At 40.4% G+C, this 22,354-nt stretch overlaps 1 protein-coding gene across 1 annotated transcript in view; it reads left to right on the forward strand.

Annotated features, from left to right (window-relative positions):
• Nucleotides 1-610: 610 nt before the first annotated feature.
• The window catches only part of bckdhb (branched chain keto acid dehydrogenase E1 subunit beta), a 49,102-nt gene continuing 27,358 nt past the window's right edge, over nt 611-22,354 (forward strand). Inside the window, exons 1-8 of the mRNA XM_026372433.1 lie at nt 611-833; nt 1,910-1,987; nt 4,953-5,021; nt 7,479-7,612; nt 9,364-9,519; nt 11,805-11,913; nt 15,486-15,583; nt 17,946-18,056. Of these exons, the coding sequence (XP_026228218.1) occupies nt 638-833; nt 1,910-1,987; nt 4,953-5,021; nt 7,479-7,612; nt 9,364-9,519; nt 11,805-11,913; nt 15,486-15,583; nt 17,946-18,056 (951 nt within the window). The 5' untranslated portion in view covers nt 611-637. The remainder of the gene's footprint in view (nt 834-1,909; nt 1,988-4,952; nt 5,022-7,478; nt 7,613-9,363; nt 9,520-11,804; nt 11,914-15,485; nt 15,584-17,945; nt 18,057-22,354) is intronic.

Below are 22,354 nucleotides of genomic sequence, written 5' to 3' on the forward strand. Positions count from 1 at the left end.
CCACACAGCGCTCCACCTGCTCCTGCTGCAGCGCGCATGTGATCCGTTTATCAAATCTCCGCGACGCACACCGCCCTCCTTTCTGACCAATCACAACAGTGGAATGCCGAACGAGGCTGACGCGTAGAGAGTGAAAACAGGAGCGCTCACTCTGCCACTATTCCCGAGTACCAAAGAAAGCCGAGTTATTGTTTAACATTTACGACGACTTTTACAAGATATAAAGTAATTCTCGCGTATTTTAAGATAAATTGGTACCGATTACTGTATATATATATATATATATATATATATATATATATCTATAACGCTAACACAGAGGTACATTGCTAAATGTAATGTTCAAAACTCTGTGGAATATCATCGTTGGAGGCAAGAAAGATTATTATTATTATTATGAAATACATAAGCCAATGCTTTCGTGTATTCAACTCAGTAAACCCCACATCGTGTGTCAGGTTAATGTGAAACACATGCACACACATATACCCATATATTTCCCGGAAGTGGGTTAGAATTTGGCCCGTTACTTGATAATGTAGTTTAGTTTTCCTGAGAGAAGGTGTCCTGTCTCACTATTAGACGATCTTCACACGTTGATTCATTTTGCCCTTCCTGCTCAGACATAACAACAGTCATGGCGGCTGCTGCACGGTTTTTCATCCGAGGAGCAAACTCGAAACTTTCCATCACCGGTGCTGTCACCGGGGCTCACAGCTCTTTTCGAGCCACTCTGCTCAAATTGTCACCGAGCTGCAGTTCTCGGGCCAAAACACAGCGACGACATGCAGCACACTTTACCTACCAGCCTGACCCCGTCCCGACACAATATGGTGAGCGGCTGGCCAGCCGGTGGCTAACACTAACTAGCTAACGTTACATTAAGACGACATAAATGTGTAGCGCTGGACGTTTCAACAGCTTAATGTTATCTTTTAATTAGAGAAAACCCCTCTGAAAGCTTTAAATATGAAAGCTTTTTATTTGCACCATCTGTTCAGCTGTCAAACCTGTCTGGAGGCAGATAACGTTAGGTCGCTGTCATTTCACTGCACAGTTGATACAGGGCTACAGAAAAGCACTTAAACATGTGCTCCAGCAATCTTTAGGATATAGAAATATACCCTAAGCAGGATACAAAAGAATGCATTTAGATCTACTCACTACTGAACATTAAGATGTCAAATACTGTTCATTTCAGAGGTTTAATTGTTGTATGTATCTCCTGCTTCATTGAAAAGCTCACTCACGGTTTCTGTGCACTGGAGGTTTAGGATGTCACACTAGCCTTGTGTCAGGTTGCATATTACACGATTGGCTCCAGAGTAGTTCTGATGTGACTGAAGTCCTCTCCTGAGTCCTCTGTTAAACTGCTCTCCAAAAGCTTATCAAGGTGAAGCTTTCCCCTTTCAGTGTGAAACAAACTGTGTTCCATCTCACTTGATGTGAAAGGATTAAGGGTCTTGCTCAAGGAGACTACAGTACTTATTGAAGGTGATGCCCTCCAGTAGGTACTGTGCCACCCAGGTTTAATCCTCCTGGACCAGTGCTTGACCCGTCAACCTTCTCTAGCCTTTAGGCCATAACTAGTTGTATGATGACAGTAATAAGGAACACGTTTGTGGTAGTGTGAGCCTGTCCCAAACAAGGTTTGAGCAGCTTACTGCTTATCTAGCGGCACATTTGACCAAAATGTTCCCACTCACAAATTTCACGAGCTTTATACTAGTTGCAGAGAGACAACATTAGTATTGAGAAGATATTGCAGTTTTTTGTAATCACACTTCACATGATCACTTAAAATTTATCAGCAGTGTAGTGTTTAGTGTTAATTCTGAATGGCCTGTGTATGACACTAATTTGTTGCACCTGTCAGATCTGTTTTTATTTAATTTTTTGCATCTTATAGGTCCCACCCAGAAGATGAACTTGTTCCAGTCAATTACAAGTGCCTTGGATAACACGCTTGCCAGTGATCCTACAGCAGGTAGGTTGCTAAAACAGGAGACCGGCTTTCATACTTACATAATTCTTGATTCAAAACACTTTATTAATCTCAGGGGGAAATTGTTTTGCTTTGTTACTTTTTCTCAACCTACCTGAAAACTCAAACACAAATACAGAATAACGTCAATACAGAAACCTCAATATATACACAGAATATGTGAAGATGGATAGAAATAGGTCAATAATAATAGTTCAGGGTGGAAGATATGACCTAAATAATGATTCAAATAATGATGGTCAGTTCCCAGCACACTGCGTAGTGGGTGGGAGGGATTGTCCAGGATTGAGAGGTTTAGACAGCATCCTCCTCTCACCTACAGTGGCAAGAAAAACCTTGTGAACCATGGTTTTCTGCATTAATTTCTTTATCTAAGTCACAAAAATACAAAAACACAGCTGCTGAAAATAATAGGACACAAACATTTTATGTTTTCATGTTTTTATTGAACATTACATGTAAACATTCACAGTGCAGGATGGAAAAAGTATGTGAATCTCTAGCCTAATGACGTCTCCAAGAGCTAATTGGAGCCAGGAGTGAGCCAACCTTGAGTCTAATCAGTGGGATGATATTGGATGTGTTGCTGAAGAAGCCCTGCCCTTTAAGAATAAACACCAGTTTTGGGTTTACTGGTTTCAAGAAGCACTGCCTGATGTGAACCATGCTGTACAACATGTAGAGGATCCATCTCCTCCCCCAGAACAGAGCCAGCCCTCCTGATCTGCCACCTTCATGCTGGCAGACCACAGCATAGTAGATGACACTGGAACCACAGACTCATAGAACATCCGCAGCATGGTGCTGCAGACGTTGAAGGACCTGAGCCTCCTCAGAAAGTATCTGAGGAGAACCTTTTTGTACAGTGCTGCTGAGTTCTTAGTCGAGTCCAGTTTGCTGTCCAAGAACACTCCCAGGTATTTGTACTCAGATACAACCTCCTCCTCCCGCTGCATACAGAGAGGGATGACAGGACTCCCAGACTTCCTAAAGTCCATCACCAGCTCCTTTTTTTTATTGATGTTGAGTTGAAGACACACAGTGCTGCAGGCGGACGTAGTCCATTACCCACAACATCAGGGGAGTGTCAACCTGCGTGTTTTTTAATTTCTAGTTTTTATGGGTACGTGAGTGTTCATAAAAGTTTTCCAGGCTGTAGCTTCAAAGCACACCTGCAGGGCATTGTTGCCCCCTCTGTCCACCTCTTTACAGTTTTAACAGTGGCAGGCTGCCTCTGAGCCAAAGCTGTGTACTGTGGGAGGAAATATACCAGGTTGTTATCAGACTTGCCCAGAGCAGGAAGGGCAGTGGAGCTGTAGGCCTCTTAACATTAGCATACATGTCTCTCCTTCTTAGGGGGGCCAGCTCACAAACTCGGTAAATGCTGGAATTGTCTTAGTGAGTGTGGCTTGATTAAAGTCTCCAAAGATCATAAAGAAGGTGTCAGGGTGTCTGGTCTGCAGACTGGTGGTGACTGTTTCTATGACATCACATGCAGCAGCAGCATCAGCAGATGGAGGAACGTAAACAGCAAGGGGGAAATAATGGTGTGGGAAAACTCTGGCTAGTAGTTCAATATTAGAGCTACAGGCACTCTCTTTCACAGTTACATGACCAGGATGGCACCACCTGTTGTTATTGAAAACGGCAAGCTCCCCTCCTGTCCTCTTACTGCTCTCCTCTCGCCTCCAGTTCCAGCACAAGAGTTCTTTATTTCCCCCTCGCTGTTTTCTGCCTCCCCTGCATCCCCTCTTTGTCCTCCTTCTGATCTTATTGGGACTGTTTAAAGTCCCTGACAAGGTTAAATCCTTTATGCTGGCTGTCCTCCGTACGATCAGCTGATCCCAGCTGTAAATAAAGGGGCTGGCTTCATGGTGATGAAGCTGCTGCTGCGCACTGGATTTACGAAGTGAAAGTATGATCTCGAAGTAAAAACAAAGATAATAATAATAATAATAATAATAATAATAATATCTCAGAGAGTATAACTTGATTTCCTAAAACGAGTTACATATGTCCCAGAAATAAATTAAAGAAAAGACATCACAAGGAAGAGAGCAACAGCAATAGACTGCTGCACGGATTGCGCCTGCACAATCTTGGTAACAGTACTGCAATTTGGGACCAATATTTAAGAGCTACAGTAGACAATGTAACATGGTAGGTGTAGCATAAAGTCATGGCTGAATGGAATTAATGAAACAGGTTGCAGGGACATTGGGCTAAGGATTTAAATCTTATCTGTATCTTCATTGTAATGAACTGTTACTTCCAACAGTTACCTTAATTTTTCAAATGAAACCCTCAAACTGTTTTTGGTGTCCCTGTTTGCAAAAGTAAAAATCCCCGTTCTTTTTCCCACAGACAGTGTTCGGTGAGTCATAGTTTGAGCTCTTTTGTGGCTTGGTTTGCCACAAAACTCCCCATTAAATCATTAGCTTGAAAAACGACCAACACCTGCAGCTTAAATCAACTTATCTTTGGAATGGGTTAATTCCAGGTAAATTCAGCCATTAAAGTGTCATGTTGTGTGAACAACTTCAACAGTGAAGTAATTAGAATTTACTACTGCACTTCTGACAGGCGTTGTTTCCGTAGTATTGGCGGCCGAGGGCTATAACATTTAGAGCTGTCCACCGTGCCAAAATCATTAGAACTGGTGGAAATAAACCTTTATGATGGTTACATTATCCGAACTGCATTAAGGATAATTTTAGTTGAAATACAAAACTGAAATTGGGGAAAAAATAACTTTTGGAACCAGCAGCCTCCTACTTGTAATGTAAGAAATGTTTCTTAATCACTGCTTTATGCCAAAACTGTCAAGCCCCTTGAGACTGCACTGGCAGATTTTCTTTTCCCCCTTCATCTCATGTTGTAATTTTCAGGTTGGATTTCTTTAGTGCTGAGGAGTATACACCAACTGCTCTGTCTTGTTTATTTGCAGTTATCTTCGGGGAGGATGTTGCCTTTGGTGGAGTATTCCGATGCACAGTTGGCCTGAGAGACAAATATGGTGAGATATTTAATGTTCCTGTCTTGTCAGCAACCTGTTGTCACGGCTGCTCTACACGATTTTGCCACTAGGGAGCAGCATAGGAATGTGAACAGTGTCTCACCAGCCAGCTCTCTTGGGAGGTCATATTACTGCTCACTGTTCACCTGGAGGACCACAAGGATCTGTTTGCACTCTGCAAAGATAGTCTTACACGATTAAACACAATGAAATGTATGACAAAGCTTACTGGTGCGAGTTTGTTGTTGACTCTCCTCACACACCTAAATGCAACAGAGCAGATGTTATGGTTAGTAGCAACATCTGTGCTAGTAAAACTGCTCTAATAAAGGTTTAGAGTCAGAGAGATGGCAATTCAACATTATGGCAATTATCAAGCTTCTGTTTGCAATATAGTGGCGTTATGCATTATCTTATGATGTGATATTGGTTTGTTCAGTGGTTATGATAGTATTTCAGTGCCACTTCATTAGTTTGCATTATGCTGTAATGTTTTTTTTTGTGCTGGCCGTTGTTTAAGGTTTTAGATTGTACCAGGCTAATCATCACTGAACTACATGAGACTGAAGCTGCTGCTGTGTTCTTCTTCCCAGCTGACGCTTGGACTTGTCACGGCAGGAAACGCACAGGTGTTACTAATAACGTCAGTGAGGGCTCAGACTATTTAGACACACTATTGAGAAGCCATGACAGTGTGACAGACAGAGAGCCAGTGTGCACAAAACCAGCAACCCAAAACTGAAGCAACTATAAATGTATCTATCTATTATTCATTCAGTGATGATTTACCCTGAAGTCATAACCTGACTAGATGGTAGCTCCAGTTTAGGTTTATAGAAATGTACCTCTTTTAGGACAGACATTTCTAATTACCAGACAATAGCATCAAGCAGCACTCTGAATAAAGTCGATTCTCTATATTTCTAAGATTGGTGCCTAGAAGAGAAATTGAGTAATGTTAACATTTATTGGAGGACACACATTGTCTTTATCAAAGTGTTTTTCAGCAAATCTGGGAACAACCTATTTGTCCCACTGTTTCTTCAGCTAACTCCAAATCAGTTCACATAATATATAAACTGAACAATAACACTAGTTGAATTATTTTCTTGTTCATGATGTAAAATAATTGGACATCAACAGAATGGTATTTATTTCTTGTTTTCATTATGTGCTGTCTCGGATCCATCCTACAGTAGCTGGCTTTTGTTTTCATTGACGTCAAAAGTGTTGACCTTTTGGAGAGGGATCATTATTTTCCATCTCATCCTTGTGTACAGTGATGGCGTCAAAGCTGTTTTTATCCCTCTCACTACTGAAAAGGATGGTGCACACCTCTGCCACCCGCAGCCATTGTACGGAACAGAGGTTAATGCAGGCCAATGCAGGGCGGACGCTGCGTGAATGGCTTTTTACAAGGCGGGTGCATTTACCTTGGTCCATCCAGCTCTCCCGCCGCTGGATGCTGGCTACTTCTGAGTGCTGTTTCCCTGAAAACAACAGCACACACATTGACTCTGTGCTCCGACTGGCTCTCTCTCTTTCTCTCACTGGTGTTTTTAGCCTTTTTCACTGAAAGCAGTGTTGGTGTCAGACAGCACAGACTATAAAAGTTACACAAACATGTCGTCTATTTTAAAAATGCATTCTAGACTCGTGTGAAAGGCCGAGGCAAAAACATCAGCACAGGGATGCATCTGATATTTACACATTGTGTTACGTGTATGCTCTGTGGGTGTTTTTTTTTTTTTTTTTTTGCCATTAGTTGCCTTACTACTCATTTGCTTTGATGACACACAGAAGCGCACACGTGTTATTTACTGTCACTTTCACATGAATCTGCATATTTGAGGTTGGCTTCAGTCTGAGCGGCAAGGCAATAAATTTTGATCACTTAATTGTTCATTCCTCCAAGGGTTTGTGGTGCTGTGGTTGCTAATTGAACTTTCAGTGCACAGAGCAGGGCACATAAGGGCAGATTTTTACTGCTGAGAAGCACGCTTCCCAGAAATACAGAAAAAGACTAGATTGGCAAATACACAAAGATGAGAGCAGAAATAACACTCTCAATCCAAATTTAGAGACTAACTCTTGCGGCTCTGTCAGATTATAGGGTGGAGAGTGGAAAATTGTTTTTTTTTTTCTTCTTCATAACTCCATGGGGGATGTGTGTGCATCACAGGCTTTGGTTAGTTGGTTAACTACAGCTGAGGAGCAGTCAACAACTTGTCACTTAATTTACAAACCTCTTTGATAAAATGAAATAAAACCTGCAGCATGTGATTTGACTTATTTATCTGATTTGTTTTCACCGGCCAACTTAATTGTATTTTGCAAATGTAAGTTTAGAGACTGTGAGCAAATCTCAGTGCGCACCTTGATGAATATAACAACATGGCCTCAGGTAAACTGTTGTCACAGAAGTACTCCAGCTTCCTAATCTTTCTTTCACCCCAGGTAAGGACAGAGTCTTCAACACCCCTCTTTGTGAGCAGGGGATTGTGGGATTTGGTATTGGTGTAGCAGCTGCCGGTGCCACAGCCATCGCTGAGATCCAGTTCGCCGACTACATCTTTCCTGCGTTTGACCAGGTAGGGCGGACGTCTCGGCTTGTCAAAGCCAGGAAAGCACAGGTGTAACTGACAACTGAAAAAAATGACTGCATTCCTTTTATGTGAGCTAGTTACAATTTGTCAGTGAATGTCTGTTTTACCAGTGCGTTTCCTGCTGTGACAAGTCAAAATGCAGACGAGGACAAGAAATATTAATGTCTCTTACTGCATAGGAACTTATCTTCTATGGGCATCTTGTTCTAATGTTGAGGTGGTTTATCTGAGTGATTAATTGTTCACTGTTAGGAGAAAAGGTGGGCTAGATTTGGGCAAAGTAATTCCTTTCTGCATCAGCCTCCTTATGCAGGGTGCATAGACAAGAATTCGAGGAATCAAAAAACTAATTCTATTAAAAAAAGGTCTTCACACCATACTTGTCTATTGTCAAGTGTAAAACTATTCTTGTGGCTTAAGCGAAGCCCAAATGAAAAGTGTGACCTGCACGTCAACATCATATTTCCTCTTTGCATCACCCAAACATATGAACAAAGGAATAACAGATGAGCTTATTATTCTATTATTGTTATTATTAAGGCAGGTTATATCTTATTCCCATGGTCTTCTATAGAGTGATGATCATATCAAAGTTGCCTAAATACAAATAACAGACACGTAGTGGCTATGTTTGATCTGTGAAGCCTAAGAGGAAAACTTAAAAACAGCCTTTAAAAGTTTAAAAAACAGTTGAGGCAGATATTATCAGATGTTTAATATTCACATTTATTAACTACAGTTTTATTTCCTAACACCTTTCCTAGTGGTCTGATACAAATAATATGATTCACCCCATCCGTGTTCTTTTTGGGTTGAAGCTATCCGGCTTTCTAGTAAAAGCTGCAAACATGTCTTCAGGTGTTAAGTATTAAATGCCATTTGCTACCCTGACTGCTAATATGACCACTGATTTATGTTTTTTTAACTTGTTTTCAGTCTCAGTTGTAGCAATTGTTCTTACATGCAACAGTTGTAGTAAATCAACCTCAAATGTAATATTGTACCATATTCTACAGTCTAAATATGTTAAACAAAAGAAGGTCATTTCAATGCCTTTCTATTTTTTCCTGAGCAAGATTAATGTGGCACTTACAGTGTGACCAGGACGGAGGGCAGCACTGCTGTTTTACCATGCATACATGTTGACACAAGTGTCATCCTGTGTATTCTGCTACTCCGCAAGATAAATGTCCACTCTATGTCAAGGCTACATAAAACCAAGTATGTGACGATGGAGTTTGTTTCTAACAGGCTCTGTATTACGATTTAGAGATAAAATGGATTAAATGTGGTCTCTCCCCGTCTGTGCTCTCACTTAAGATGATGCAGTCCAAACTGACCTTAGAGAGACATAAAAGCTGAATTAGCAGGCCACCTGAGTTTTAGGTAGGAAAACTTGGGACGCCTTTTTGGAGGCCGCCCAGAATCACAAGCTGTAAAAATGGGTAAAAGAAACCAGACACTTGAGGTGACTGTGCTCGTTAAAAATATTGTAGGCCTTAAAGGGAATAACTGAGAGAATGGCTCAGCACATGAGGCCTAGATCTAGCCTCCACTGGTGTGGTCTTAATTCATAAAAGTAGAAGTAGATATTGCTCTTTCCCCTTCTTTTTACATTCTGAAACGTACTGCTTTTGCCGCTGCGACATCCCACAAGTCACACGAAGTTCAGTAAATCTTTATCTTCTCATAACTCCTACGTTGTATTAACCTGAATCATATTGGTGTATTTCCAGATCGTCAATGAAGCAGCCAAGTACCGTTACCGCTCTGGCAACATGTACGACTGTGGCAAACTCACAATTCGGGCTCCGTGGGGTTGTGTTGGTCACGGATCTTTATACCACTCTCAAAGCCCAGAGGCGTTCTTTGCCCACTGCCCTGGCCTCAAGGTAAGACATGCAGTGCAGACCGTGACTAGTTTATTCTCTGTATTGCTATAGTTTGTTGCTGTTTGTGCAGCTTTGTAATGTCGCAAATGACATTAGAAGTATTCTGGCAGAACATCAAGGTGCAGGGTGCAGTCCAAGCTTTCAGTCAGTTAATATACCCATGTTAATGCGTAATATTGAAGATAAATGGGGGAAAAACAAAGTGCAGAATGTAAGCAAATGATTTTGAAGGTCAGTGGTCCAACAAGAAAAAACTTATCCACGTCAAGTTCTTATCCATCCATATCTCTCCATCTATATCTGTATTTACTTGAATGTTGTCCGCACAGCCAGAGGTGTATAATTAAATTGCATTTTTTTAGGCCTTACATTTTCCACAAAATAACACAAGAAAGAAAAATAAAAACTTTAGAGCCTTTAGAGTTTTGCAGGTCTGTTGTCTCTCATGAATTGAATTGACAGCCATAAATCCAGATACTTAAAACGTCTCGCACATAACACATACCATAACACATAGCAACAATTATGTAGAGGAATGCTGTAATATAGGCGAATGTAAATCACACAGTTACTGGAGAAGGTAAGGCAACGGTGAAGGAACAAGTGACAAAGAGGGTAGGTTAGATAAAAACCAAGGACAGAACTACTATTTAATCCTGCCTCATATACATGAGGAGTAGGAGGACTCTCTGTTTCTTTCTTTGTTGGCTGAAAGTATTTTGGCTGTTCCCTTCAGTTCATCATTTTGAGTTACTACTCTAAATCTACTTATGTAGATTCATGGGCAGACATGGCTGTTGCATCAATTTAAAATTAAATCTACACACATAATGAAGTATGCATAAAGTGTAGCTCGAAATTATGATGTAAGCAATTTGGCTCCAGCATAGTTACAATAAGAGAAAATCATGTTGAATGAATTTGAACCAGCACATATTTCATTCATACTACTTTAAATTCAACATAGTGCAGCCTGCAGCCTACATTTTAGCTGATAGTCTTTATGTAGTCATTCGCATTTTACTCAAACCCAAAAAACAGATTTAGCCATAGATAGTGGAAAAACACAAAATACTCACAGCTGATAAACAGTTTAACTCTGTTGCTTGGCATTGCGATTATTATCTTGGAAATCTTTCTGTCTTAATGTGAGAGTTGAGACATAAGAAGATTGATGCTCAAAAGAGAATCAAAATCTCAGTGTGATAAATGGTCTCAGGTTTAATACATGCAGCATGGAGAGAAGACATTGTCAGTACTCCTAACGGTGCAATGCACGTGTACGTTTTATGTTTGAACAGTTGTATTTATTTATTTAATAACAAGTGTTACGCCTACTGATAACTCATTTTTAAATATCAGTGTTGCACTGGAGCTGCAACAGGCTGCCATTCATAGCAAATGCAATGACCAAGTATTATCGTGGCACGATAGCACGATAGCAATCGCGTATTTCATTCAGTCAGCGACTTCCACATTCAGTATGATATCGTTTTAATGAGCTACCAGGTCTTAAAGGGATAAATGATGTGTCTAAACAACTTTGTTGTGCATCATTGCCATTTTGATTATGAGCGGTATAAACTTGGTGCTCAAGCTGCAAAACAAGAAAGAAACTGCTACTTTGAGTTTGCATGTGTCAACATTCCCTGAGGTGGGGATACAGAGCCCTTCCTTGCTCACAGATGTATGACCTAGAGTACAATTTGCTTTGAACCCTGGTGGTATTACTGAGATGGAATTAACAGCACATGCACAGAATAAACAAATGTAAGTTGAAATGCCAAATATAACATTCATCCCACATTAAAAAAAAAAAAAATCTAAGCAGACCTATTCCTAAAAGCTCCATATCATATGGTTTACAGCTGCAATTTGTCCACTGTGAGTAACAGTCTCAGTCACTGAGAGCAATACACATCTCGCCTCTGAGCAAAGGTCAGCTTGATAAATCCTAATCTTTGTGCATAATATCAGCACTGCTGCATCCTTTTCAGGGCCGGTTCCAACATACAATCTGACAGGTTTGCTTCAGCTTTGGTCTGGTGTTGGGTGATTTCCCCAATTACCAATGCCACCTACGATGCCAGAAGGAAGAAGAGATAAGAAATGTTATCAAGCAGTTGACATGAAGAGTTTAGATTCAATTTTGTCTGAAGCCAAACTCCTTACAGAGATCTTTTTATTCTTCTGATTAATATAAAGCATTCATAAAACTGATCATAGCACTGGATATGTGTGTGCAGTAAACAGAAATCTAATGAAGTGCATCTTGTGGTCCTCAGATTGTAATACCTCGTGGCCCAGTGCAGGCAAAGGGGCTGCTCCTCTCTTGCATCGCTGACGAGAACCCTTGTATATTCTTTGAGCCCAAGATCCTGTACAGAGCAGCAGGTAAGCTGGATCACATGAGACTAGAATTCAATAGTCAACTTAAAAGCAAGGCCATGTTAGCTTTGTTCACTTGTGCCCCCCTAGTTTGGAGCTTCCTCCACCATTCAGCCTCGCTGACCCTCTATTTGTTTTTCTGGATTATTTATTGAAAGCAAATGTCCACCCTTTTAGAGGTGTGAGACAAGATAAATAAAGAAATGTGCTTGACTGCAAACAATGTGAGCGAGCCCAGCAGGATCACAAGTGTGAAGCAGATTGTCTAAATGGGCTGTGAAGTGTTGACCATGCCGAGCTGAATCCTCTCCACCCCCTCCGCCTGTATGAAAGGAGCATCGGTGTTCGAGGTAGCATGGTTAAACTAAGACTAGCGTGGCTTTGGGCTGTCTGCCATGCAAAAAGGTTTCCAACAAAGTTGTGATGAACCCATAACAGTTGTTAGCAACTCCTGCAAAACAGCGCTGCCATGGCTACATGAAAACTGTTTGATATCTATGATTAAGACAGTTGTGGATGCTTGAAGATGATGTTTGAGGTCATTACATCGATGAAAGGCAGAACCAGAACAGATTGGTACTACCAGCCTCAAAGCAAAGCCTCTGATTTTCATAAGCTTTGTTAGTTTCCCTCTTTGATAAGAGCCAGATGATATTGTGAAATATTACTGCTGACTGCTAAGACTGTTTCAATTATGGCAGTAGGTTAGTGATCATTGTCCAAAACATTTTTTATGTTACAGTGTTGTCTGAAAACCACTCAGCAGCTCACAGGGAGTGACTCCATCCATCACTTCTCCCAGTTTGTTTCTTCTTGTTTCTTTTTCTTTTCTGTGGAAGTTTTCACATGTGAGATGCCAGAGCAAAAATTCATCCATGCATCTCCATGACATTTTTTGTTTCTAGCAGCTGAAGACTAACCACAAAAAAAAAAACATGTAGAAAAGTTAAAAAAGACAGGTTGCACACCAGAATCTAGGTCTAGCCAGTCCATGGCAACTGGCTGCAATAAGATGATACAGATGACTAAACACAGAGTTTATAAATTGTATTGATATAATTAACATTACACAAAGCAAGCGACAAAACTGTAGTTAGCAAGCTATCTGCTAACACCAATAATGTACTGCTGTTCACACAACCTTTTGATTTTCTGATTATTCTCAGACACATTAAAACCCGATGGTGCTAAGAAACTAATTGGCCACAATAACTTCCTTTATTTTAGACTTTCCGGTTCTTTATTACACTTGTGCACCAAAATGTCCAGTCGTACTGTAAAGACCATAAATTAGAGCAGTACTCTGGTGTAAGATAATAGTCATGAGAGCAGATTGTCAGTAGGATGAAAACTGTCAGCCTCATATCTTGAGGGAAGAAGCTGTTCTTCAGCCTGGTGGTTGTGAGCAGAGTAGTTACAGTAAACAGTAAAAAGGTCTTCTTCTTTTCAGAGATGCTTACCCCCCGTTATTTACAACAGGAGACCACCTCGAAAGCTGCCTGCTGCAGTCGGCAACTTTCTCCTTGGTTTTCTTTCTATTTCAACATGAATGGAGAGATTGTTTTTTCTTTGCACAAAGCCTCCACGTTTTCCACACCCTGCCTGTACTTGATCTCATAGCTGTGAGTGACGAGTCCCACTTTAGCCAACTCATCTGCAAAGAGCAGCAACTGGCACTGAAATTTATTCTTGCAAATAAACGTCCACAAATCTGCTTTGAAATAATAAAGGTATGTTCTCTTAACTACAAACGAGCTGAACTTTACAAAACAGTCCAAATATGGGACAGTAACTGATGCAAGCTGATTGATTAGCTCACTTAAAGGACTGACTGACGTTTAATTGGTCCCTTTATCCCTGTGCTGGAAAATGCAAAGAGCTCTGTCAGAGCAAGTCGGTGAATATGATAACATGAATGAGATCAATGTCATTCAACAGGGCAGCCAAGAGCAGGTGTCTGGGTATTTGGCAGTGTTTTGTTTGTACTGGCACTCAGTTGACATTTTATTGTCATAGTCATGGTTTATTAGCCCTCTGGGGACTGATATGATCGTCAGTAATGTGCTGTATGTATGGTCATCGTGTTATTTCTTTCAACATTTCTACGTGGAATAATTAAAAAATACAGTAAGGTACATTCTTAAGAAGCTGTGATAGGGGCCTGTCAGGTGCTGGGCCTGTTTTTATCACATTGAAATTAATTCATGACTTTATAGCTCCACTCCCTTTTTTGTATCTGGATAAAATCTTATCCACCTTTTTTTTTTTTTTTTTTTATCTTTTGACAGTTGTGTAACAAATCACTCATCTGCTTCACATAGGGGGGTTAAGCACTGGTAGGTATTTTGTTTTCCTAAAGGGACAGAGCAAACTGGCTCTCATGCCAGGTCCACAGTCTAATGATGTCTGCCTGGATTATGAAGTCATGTTTCTAACTGAAACAGCCTCTCCTTTCTTGTGCAGGAGTTTAAAAACCACACATAGTGTTTTTTAAGGCATGAGATTCCACTTATTAAACCATAACCTAGTTTTCGAAATTCAATTTTAACATTTCTGTCTCGTCTGGAAGGCTAATCCAGGAATTGCATATGTTTCACCAGAGCCCTTTATGTTGTTTTAACACAATAATTTGAGATGGACAATTTTTCTTTCCTTTACGACTTCTTGAAGACTCCAAAGGATCATGGAAGGTTTCCAGAAAGGCCTCTATGTCTCCCTGTGTGCCCAGGGTATAATTACTCTGCCTAATTGTAATTTTGACTTCATGTGTTGCCATTTAAGAATGCTTTTAGCTTTTTAGTTCCCCAAAAATCTGCTCACACTCTTGTGCCCTGCACATTTTTGTGGCAAAAGCCAAAATTGTGAACAAGATTTAAAGGTAGTTAAAATGCTACATTTCAGTGATTGTATTTTGTGTCAGAGCAGTATAAATATTAATAATAGGCTCAAAAAGTGATGGCAGTTTCAGTTTATGATAAGTTTTTGCTTGTAATGAATTCCATGCCTGTGCTTCTCTTTTCCAAGACATTATTAACTATTATTCAAACCATACACTTACATGCACTTTGTCTTGGACTTTGGTTCGAATAGAGGCTGGCTGCGACTCTCCTCTCTCTTTGGACTCATGTCCCATATATGTGGCCCCTTTTTTTGACTGATGTCCCATCTGACCAATGTTTTGTCATCAAGATTAATGGTCACGGCTATGGGCTTGTAGCTGGCAGAGGTTATCATTAGATCATGCAGTAGATTGTGCTGATAAAAGCACATATGGCCTCTGGTTTGAGATGAGGTTCTGGGAAAAAAAAACATGTAAAAGCAACTGAAATGAGCCAGTTGAAATGTTCTAGAGAAGACACTTTGTTTTCTTGGACAATCTGTCATTTCACCAGTTTGTCATATAGAGGTCTGGTCAGTTTGGAATCTAAGCATTTTACATGAAAACCACAAACTGTGTTTTCAAATGATGGATGAATGTGCTCAGCATTGACTTTACTGTTTGACTTGAATGTAATACTCATAAACTCACACAACGGTGTATGTGTGTTTTTTTGTTTGTTTGTTTTTTCTCCTCTCAGTGGAGCAGGTTCCCGTGGAGGCTTACACCATCCCACTCACGCAGGCCGAGGTCCTACAGGAAGGAAGCGATGTCACCTTGGTTGCCTGGGGGACACAGGTACCCAACTCCATGCATCACTGGCAGCCCTCGCAATGGGTGATCTGAGCAGTCTTAAGTTGTCATCTATCTTTGGATCATTCTCCATGGCCACAGGAAGAAAATGTGCCTGGTCTCATCTCCATTAAATGTCATTTAAAGCCATAGAGGCAAGCAGCGGATTAACTTTAAGTCGATCACAAGCCCCCTCTGTCCCAGCAGGGTTTCTCAGTTAACAGTCTGTGGCTGTATCAGCCCAGACATCTTCACAACATCAAGGCTGTTCTGGGCTCTCCAAGTGATAACACCACATTTCTTCTGCACACCTCCTATTGTTGTCTTCCTTTTCATCCGAGAGATTTTATTATCTGCAGCCCTGTATCTAGGTTCCTCTAACTCACCAGGACTCCTCCCTGACTTTGATTGCACACACCCACTCTAAAAGGCTCATCCAGACTGTAATGTACATGCAGCATTATGGCAGGTCAGAGGTCACTCAGGGGAAAACATCTCCATCAAAAACCGTATTGTTGTTGAAGTGTGGTTAGAGAAGAAAGAGGATACAGCAAAGTAGTGGAAAGCATGGCTCTTCTGTTTGAAATGGCACTTCACCTTCTCATCTCATCACTCATCTGGGCTCTCCGGCAGATTAAGTGTAAAAATAAAACAAAAAACAAAACGAAATGCACTGAGTAGTGTGAAAGGAGCAACAACCAGGATCACAGAAGTTCTTATTTGAAAAGGTGCCAATAATGCCCGCAACTAAACGGTGTTTGAATAACACAGGTAAGAATCAGATTGATCAAGATTGATGATGATCAATAAATTGATGAATGCCATCAATATTATGTGTCCAGTGCCTGAAAAGGACTGTGCTTTAAGTGTAGACTATCGGCTTTAATTTAAGGCCTTTGCCAAAAATAGTGTATGAGCATGGCTGTGCTGTGAGCTGTGAGCATGTGCAGGCAGCCATTTGTGTAACAATTTCAAAGACTGCAGCGATGTTTCGCCTTCCAGCATAGCAATGACCCAAAGCACAGAGTTAAGACCATGCTGAGGTGGCTTCAGGACAAGTCTCTGAATATCCTTGAGTAGCCCTGCCAAAACCCAGACTTGTACTCTACATAATATCTATGGGGAGACCTGAAGATTCAAAGCAATTGTAATTGCTTGTAAAGGAGTTTTTAAAAATTCTAAAAAAAGGATACCACTGCACATATTTTACATACTACTTTGTAGGGCTAATTCTAACTCCACACTGTTGACACAAGATGTGCATCCAAAAGAAAAGTCACCACCTTGATTTAACTAAGCAAATAGGTAAGAGCTTTCCAAAGGATAATCATTGCGTGGATGATTGTTTTAGCTGGAAACAAGTTATTAAACCCTAACTGATGCAACGAGTAGCTCCTCATTGCTAAACAACCATGTCAGAAAATTATTGTCATGAATCAAGCAAAGAAAACATCTGAGGAGTTTGCTGAAACTAATAAAACTGGGTTAAGAACTGTCCAATTGAAGAAGGTCATGTGTTCAGATGAGTCCAGATTTACCCTGTTCCAGAGTGAAGGGAGCATCAGGTTAAGAAGAGAGGCTGATTAAGTGATGCCCCCATTATGCCTAGTGTCTATGGTACAAGCCTGTGCGGGCAGTGCTATGATCTGGGGTTGCTGCAGTTGGTCAGGTCTAGGTTCAGCAACGTTATGTGTCCAAAGAAAAAGGTCAGCTGACTACCTGAATATACTGAATGACCAGGTTTTTGCACCAGTGGATTTTTTCTACTCTGATGACACAGGCATATTCCAAGATGAAAGAGTGGTTTAGGGAGCATGACACATCATTTTCACACATGGATTGGCTCCATAGAGTCCAGACCTTAACGCCATTGAGAATCTTGGGATGTGCTGAAGAAGACCTATCATCAACACAAGATCTTGGCAAAAAAAGAATGAATCTCTGGACAGGAATAAATGTTGAGACATTGCAGAAGCGTGTGTGACTTTGTGGGCAGTGTACATATGTTCGTTTTTTGATTTGTTTTTTTTTTTTTTGTCTTATTACATAATTGTTACTTTGCTTGTTGGGCTTGTTGCACCAGCTTTAAAATTGTATTAACACTCAAAAAGATGCACAGTCTTGCTTGCTGTGCTTGTGTTACAGTAAATATTGCAGGACTTCAGCATCTGGAAGTAATGTGAAAATTTACATGTTTATTATCCATCACCTTAGATTTTGTTTTGGGCAAGCCTCTTGGAATGTAAACACTTACAGTGTAATGCTCAACAAATGTAATGCAGAGTTTATTTTGTAGCACAGATTAAACTCTGGCTAAACTATACACTGCACTAGTTCATTAGATTTAACACAATCTTTTTCTACGTAGATCCATGTGCTGAGGGAAGTGGCCAATATGGCTCAAGAGAAGCTGGGAGTATCCTGTGAGGTCATCGATCTACAAAGCATCCTGCCCTGGGATATTGAAACAGTTTGCAAGGTAACATTCACACACATATAATCACAAACCCAGCGGCTAGAGCAAAGCTGCGTCAGAAAAGCAGAAAAGGCACAAAGCAGTGTCAGTGCTCTGAATCTTTGGGGATGGGCAATGTATCCGCATTCTGAATTCCCAAGTGATTACTTTGACACTACGATCATCATTTGGCATAAATATTGTTGCCACTGAAGAGCAGTTGTTCAATGGAATCATCTTCCTACTGTAGATGTGTTTATTGTGGTGCAATATGAGGCAATATTCCTCTGGACAGTGTGGTTCTCTTTGGTGCTTCATAAACAGGATTCCTTCCACAGCTGGTAAGACTCGACTGCTAGTTTATGTTGCTTCAGCCATATACAGGCTATGGCACTCATCAAAGCTAAATATTTAATTTGGGAGGTCTTTGAGGAAGCAGTTGCTTTTCATTGAATATTCCATGTATTTTGAAAAAGGAGTAAGGAGCACAGTGTATGTCAGGTTTAGGGAATAATGGCATAGAAACAGAGGTTAGTATCAGTAGACTAAACCAGCAAAACAGAGTCTGGTGTTTCTGCAGAGCTAAAGGAAATGAAAACCTAAGGTGTGTGTGTGTGTGTGTGTGTGTGTGTGTGTGTGTGCGCGCTTGTGTGTGTGTGTGTGTGTTAAGGGATTTCCATTCTCGGAACACTGAACACTTTTTTAAATATCCCTTGACTATGTCATATGCGGTGTTCTTTTGTCAACAGTGCTGCTTTTTTTCCGCTCGATACATTTTAATTTTGCATATTTATTGTCCAATTTCCGTGCTCCTCTGCTGAAACATGAGACTTTGTCAGCGAGCACTGCGCTGCGCCTTCTGCCAAGCAAATCTTATAACCAACAGTTATAGCACAGGATGAAATTGCGGTAGGAGGGTAGTAATTTAATAGGAGTCAATTGGAACTGATGACTGAGACTGTAGTATTGTGCTGGCACTGAAGGATTTGCAGCTTGTTTGTTCAAAGAGGGGACTTCTCAAGTAAATGCAGGTTTTTTTTTTCTTTGTTTTTTTTTTTTTAAGTCGTGCTCAATTAAAACCACTGCACTGATATTGTACACTGCATTTATGTGCCACTCGGTGGGCCTAATGCCAGGCCTGTCACCTCAGGCTTGTCAACAACATCTCTCCTTGTCATTTCTCCAACCAAATGCCCCTTAAATGTCTGTCAAACCCATAAACCAATTTCCCCGCAACCCCCAGGCACACATGCACACACAGCCTGTCTTCTCTTTCATGTCTGGCAGTAAAACCACTCTTGCATTACGCTAATACTGGTATCCCGAGAGTGTTAATTTTTGTTTTTTTTTTTTGTTTGTTTGTTTCCCATTTGTCCATTGAGACCCTTTTTTTCTGGTGTGTTCTACTGGCTGAGCATAGAAAGAGCCTTTTAAATCAAGCAATTATCAAATCTCAGTGAAGGCTCACAATTCATTCTGGGCTAAATCATGATTATTATCACCCTGGCTAATGCATCAGAATGCACTCCTTTGTTTTATCTTTTAATTAATCTGAGGCACAGATGCAAATATCCAGATGTGCATTAATCAAATGAAAGCAAATGTGAGTGCTATGCTGTTGAGCTTCCCTAAGAGTCCACACAAAGAAAAGGTGGTGGGAAAGCTGCTGAAGGCATAACACAGAGGTGACCTTTGGTTATCTGACAGTAGCCAATGGTTATTTGCAATTCTAGGCATAAACCTTTTTCTGTGGTGTTATCAGTTTAAAATTAATTTACAGTGATAACACCACAGATGCATTTAGACTTGTTTGCATGATACCACTTACATTTAGCCTGTTTTACATAAAGACAATTACAGCAGCTTAATCACAAAAATGTTTAGTAAGTTGTTGTATAAATAATTTTTTCCGTACTCAAAAAATCTCTGCTTGGAGCTTGTCAAATGGATTGAATTTTCCAATTTGATGCAAACAAACACAATGTTCTGTTCATAGTCAATTGAGCTTAAATATGTTGTGCAGAAATTATGAATCTCCCCGAAGCTGTTAAATTCATAGCAACAGACATTAAAAAGAAACAATGAAAATGTTTTTTTGCAACATCATACAGAGTAGACACAAATAGATAAAATGAGAAACATGGCCCTGTGTGTCCTCAATAACCCTGCACAGTGGTGCCCTAACTACTGGGTGCTGCACAGCTGCTCTGGACTGGCGTGACATCAGGATGGTTCTGTGGCTGCAGCTCTGCTGGTGGGTTTACTTTTCACTATTGTCGCTCTTTAACCCAATCATGCAGAAGTAGTTTAAGTGGAGAATTACACAAAATAATATAACCACATAAGTATAGAAGTGCATCTAACAGTTAACACCGATACATTTATGTAATTGTTATGATGTTATGTTATGTTATGTTACTGATGAACTGTTTAATCTAAAAAAATAACAAGCTTGGTTATAAGTTATTAAGCGATTTCGTTTTTGTCAGATCAGCATTTCAGTATTAAAGAAATATATATATATATATATATATATATATATATATACTGGCCTACTATACTGGCCTGAATATTAGGCAGACCTAATTATAAAGCTTTGTCTGCACAAAAAGCGCTTTTTGTGCTTTGTCACCACATTTCTGCTGTTAGAGATGCACTTACCGTTGCATCTCTAACAGCAGAAATGCTCTCTTTTTTCAGTACTCTACACATGCATGCTATACTTACATACTCACGTCATGAAGCATGAACGCTCGTCTGTTTTCCTGTGTTTATGCGTATAGCCACAGAAACAGTGAATGGGGCTCTGAGCGCTTCCAAAAGGCAGGTGACCTACATTTGCACTGTATCTGGCTCCTGTGTAGACACAGTAGCCATAACTGAAGTAAACTAATGTGTTGCTCACGTTGCACTGTGAAAGATACAGTGTTAGGCGTAAAAGCAGAATCTGAAATGAATGAAAGCAGAGTCACACTGTCAGACTGTTGAAAGTAGTGAGAATTATTTCCTGTTCAAAGTGTGTTTGAGCTTTGTCTTTATTAATTTATTTTAATTATGGTTAGGTCATTAATACAGTTAACATGCTTTAGCAGTATGTATTAGTAGTATTCTCATTACAAATATATTGTACACATTGTGTAGTCCTGAGGCACAACCACACACTAGTTGACAACTGACATGGTTTTGACTTAGGAAATAAATGGTTGAGACTCGTTGGCACCCACCAGAGAAGTGTGATTCTCTAATACATAGAATCTTTGGACCCAGTGCTATTCTTAGCACTGGAGCGGGAGTAGCCAAGACATTGAATGAGCGTCTTAATTCAAAGGAATACACCTGGTGTCCAGCTTTTCTGACATGCACACATCCCTCTAAAGCTGGCCTTTTGTAGCACTTATTAACTGGCCGTCATCCACAGATGCAATGAGTGTGTGGACAGTGAGAGAGACCACAAACGCATATCCGGCTGCTGGAAGCCAATTAAAATATCTCGTGTGCTATGAGTCACCTGTACCTTGCTTGTTCAGTCAAGGATGTGCGTGCATGTGGTGAGTTGATTTGTACGTAGCCCTTGTGTTGTTTTTGAGCATGGATGTATAAAATGAACGAAGAGCAAGCACATGCTTTCAGCATGAAAGATCATTAAGGCAATGCTCTGAAGGAACATGAGATTCCTCTGTTTTCTCAAGGATCTAATTTGGCAGCCACCAGCTATAATTGGATCTATATATACGTTTATTCAACCTCCTTGTTGACAAAGGGATTTGTGGGCATAAATTTCTGTGAAAGTAAAACAAAATAGGTTTTTTAAATTTTGTCCTGCTGTTTAGAGCGGTCCAGTAAATGTAATAGTTGTTCTTTAAGGGATAAACAAAATAGCTGGTTTATCTTTGCCAGACCCATGGCTCAGATGATATGCTGTGGAGAGCTTCCGTGTCATGCTTGGTCTGTGCTAGGACATGTAAAGATGCACATATACAGACTCTCTTATTCCTCACTGAGTGGGCTGCTTAACCCCCTGTTATTCAGTGGTCAGTCCACAGCATACAGAAATATCTGTTCCCATTATTTTATTAGTTCATTGCTGGTGATTCAGCCTCATTCTCAGGTTTTCCAGACTCCAGATCCGGCCAGTAGAGAATAGGGCAGCTCGCCAGGGCCAGTCTGTAACAGTCATAGCTTCTTAAACATGATGGGGGATGGCACTTCCAACAGCACCACACACAGGTCCTATGTGTCCTCCTTCTTTTTCTGACTGCTAATCTATAATATTTGACTTAAATGTTACCACACAAGATACGGTTCACCAAAAGGTTGTCACC

This window comes from Anabas testudineus, chromosome 16, assembly GCF_900324465.2.
Source record: "Anabas testudineus chromosome 16, fAnaTes1.2, whole genome shotgun sequence".
Taxonomy (NCBI): Eukaryota; Metazoa; Chordata; class Actinopteri; order Anabantiformes; family Anabantidae; genus Anabas; species Anabas testudineus.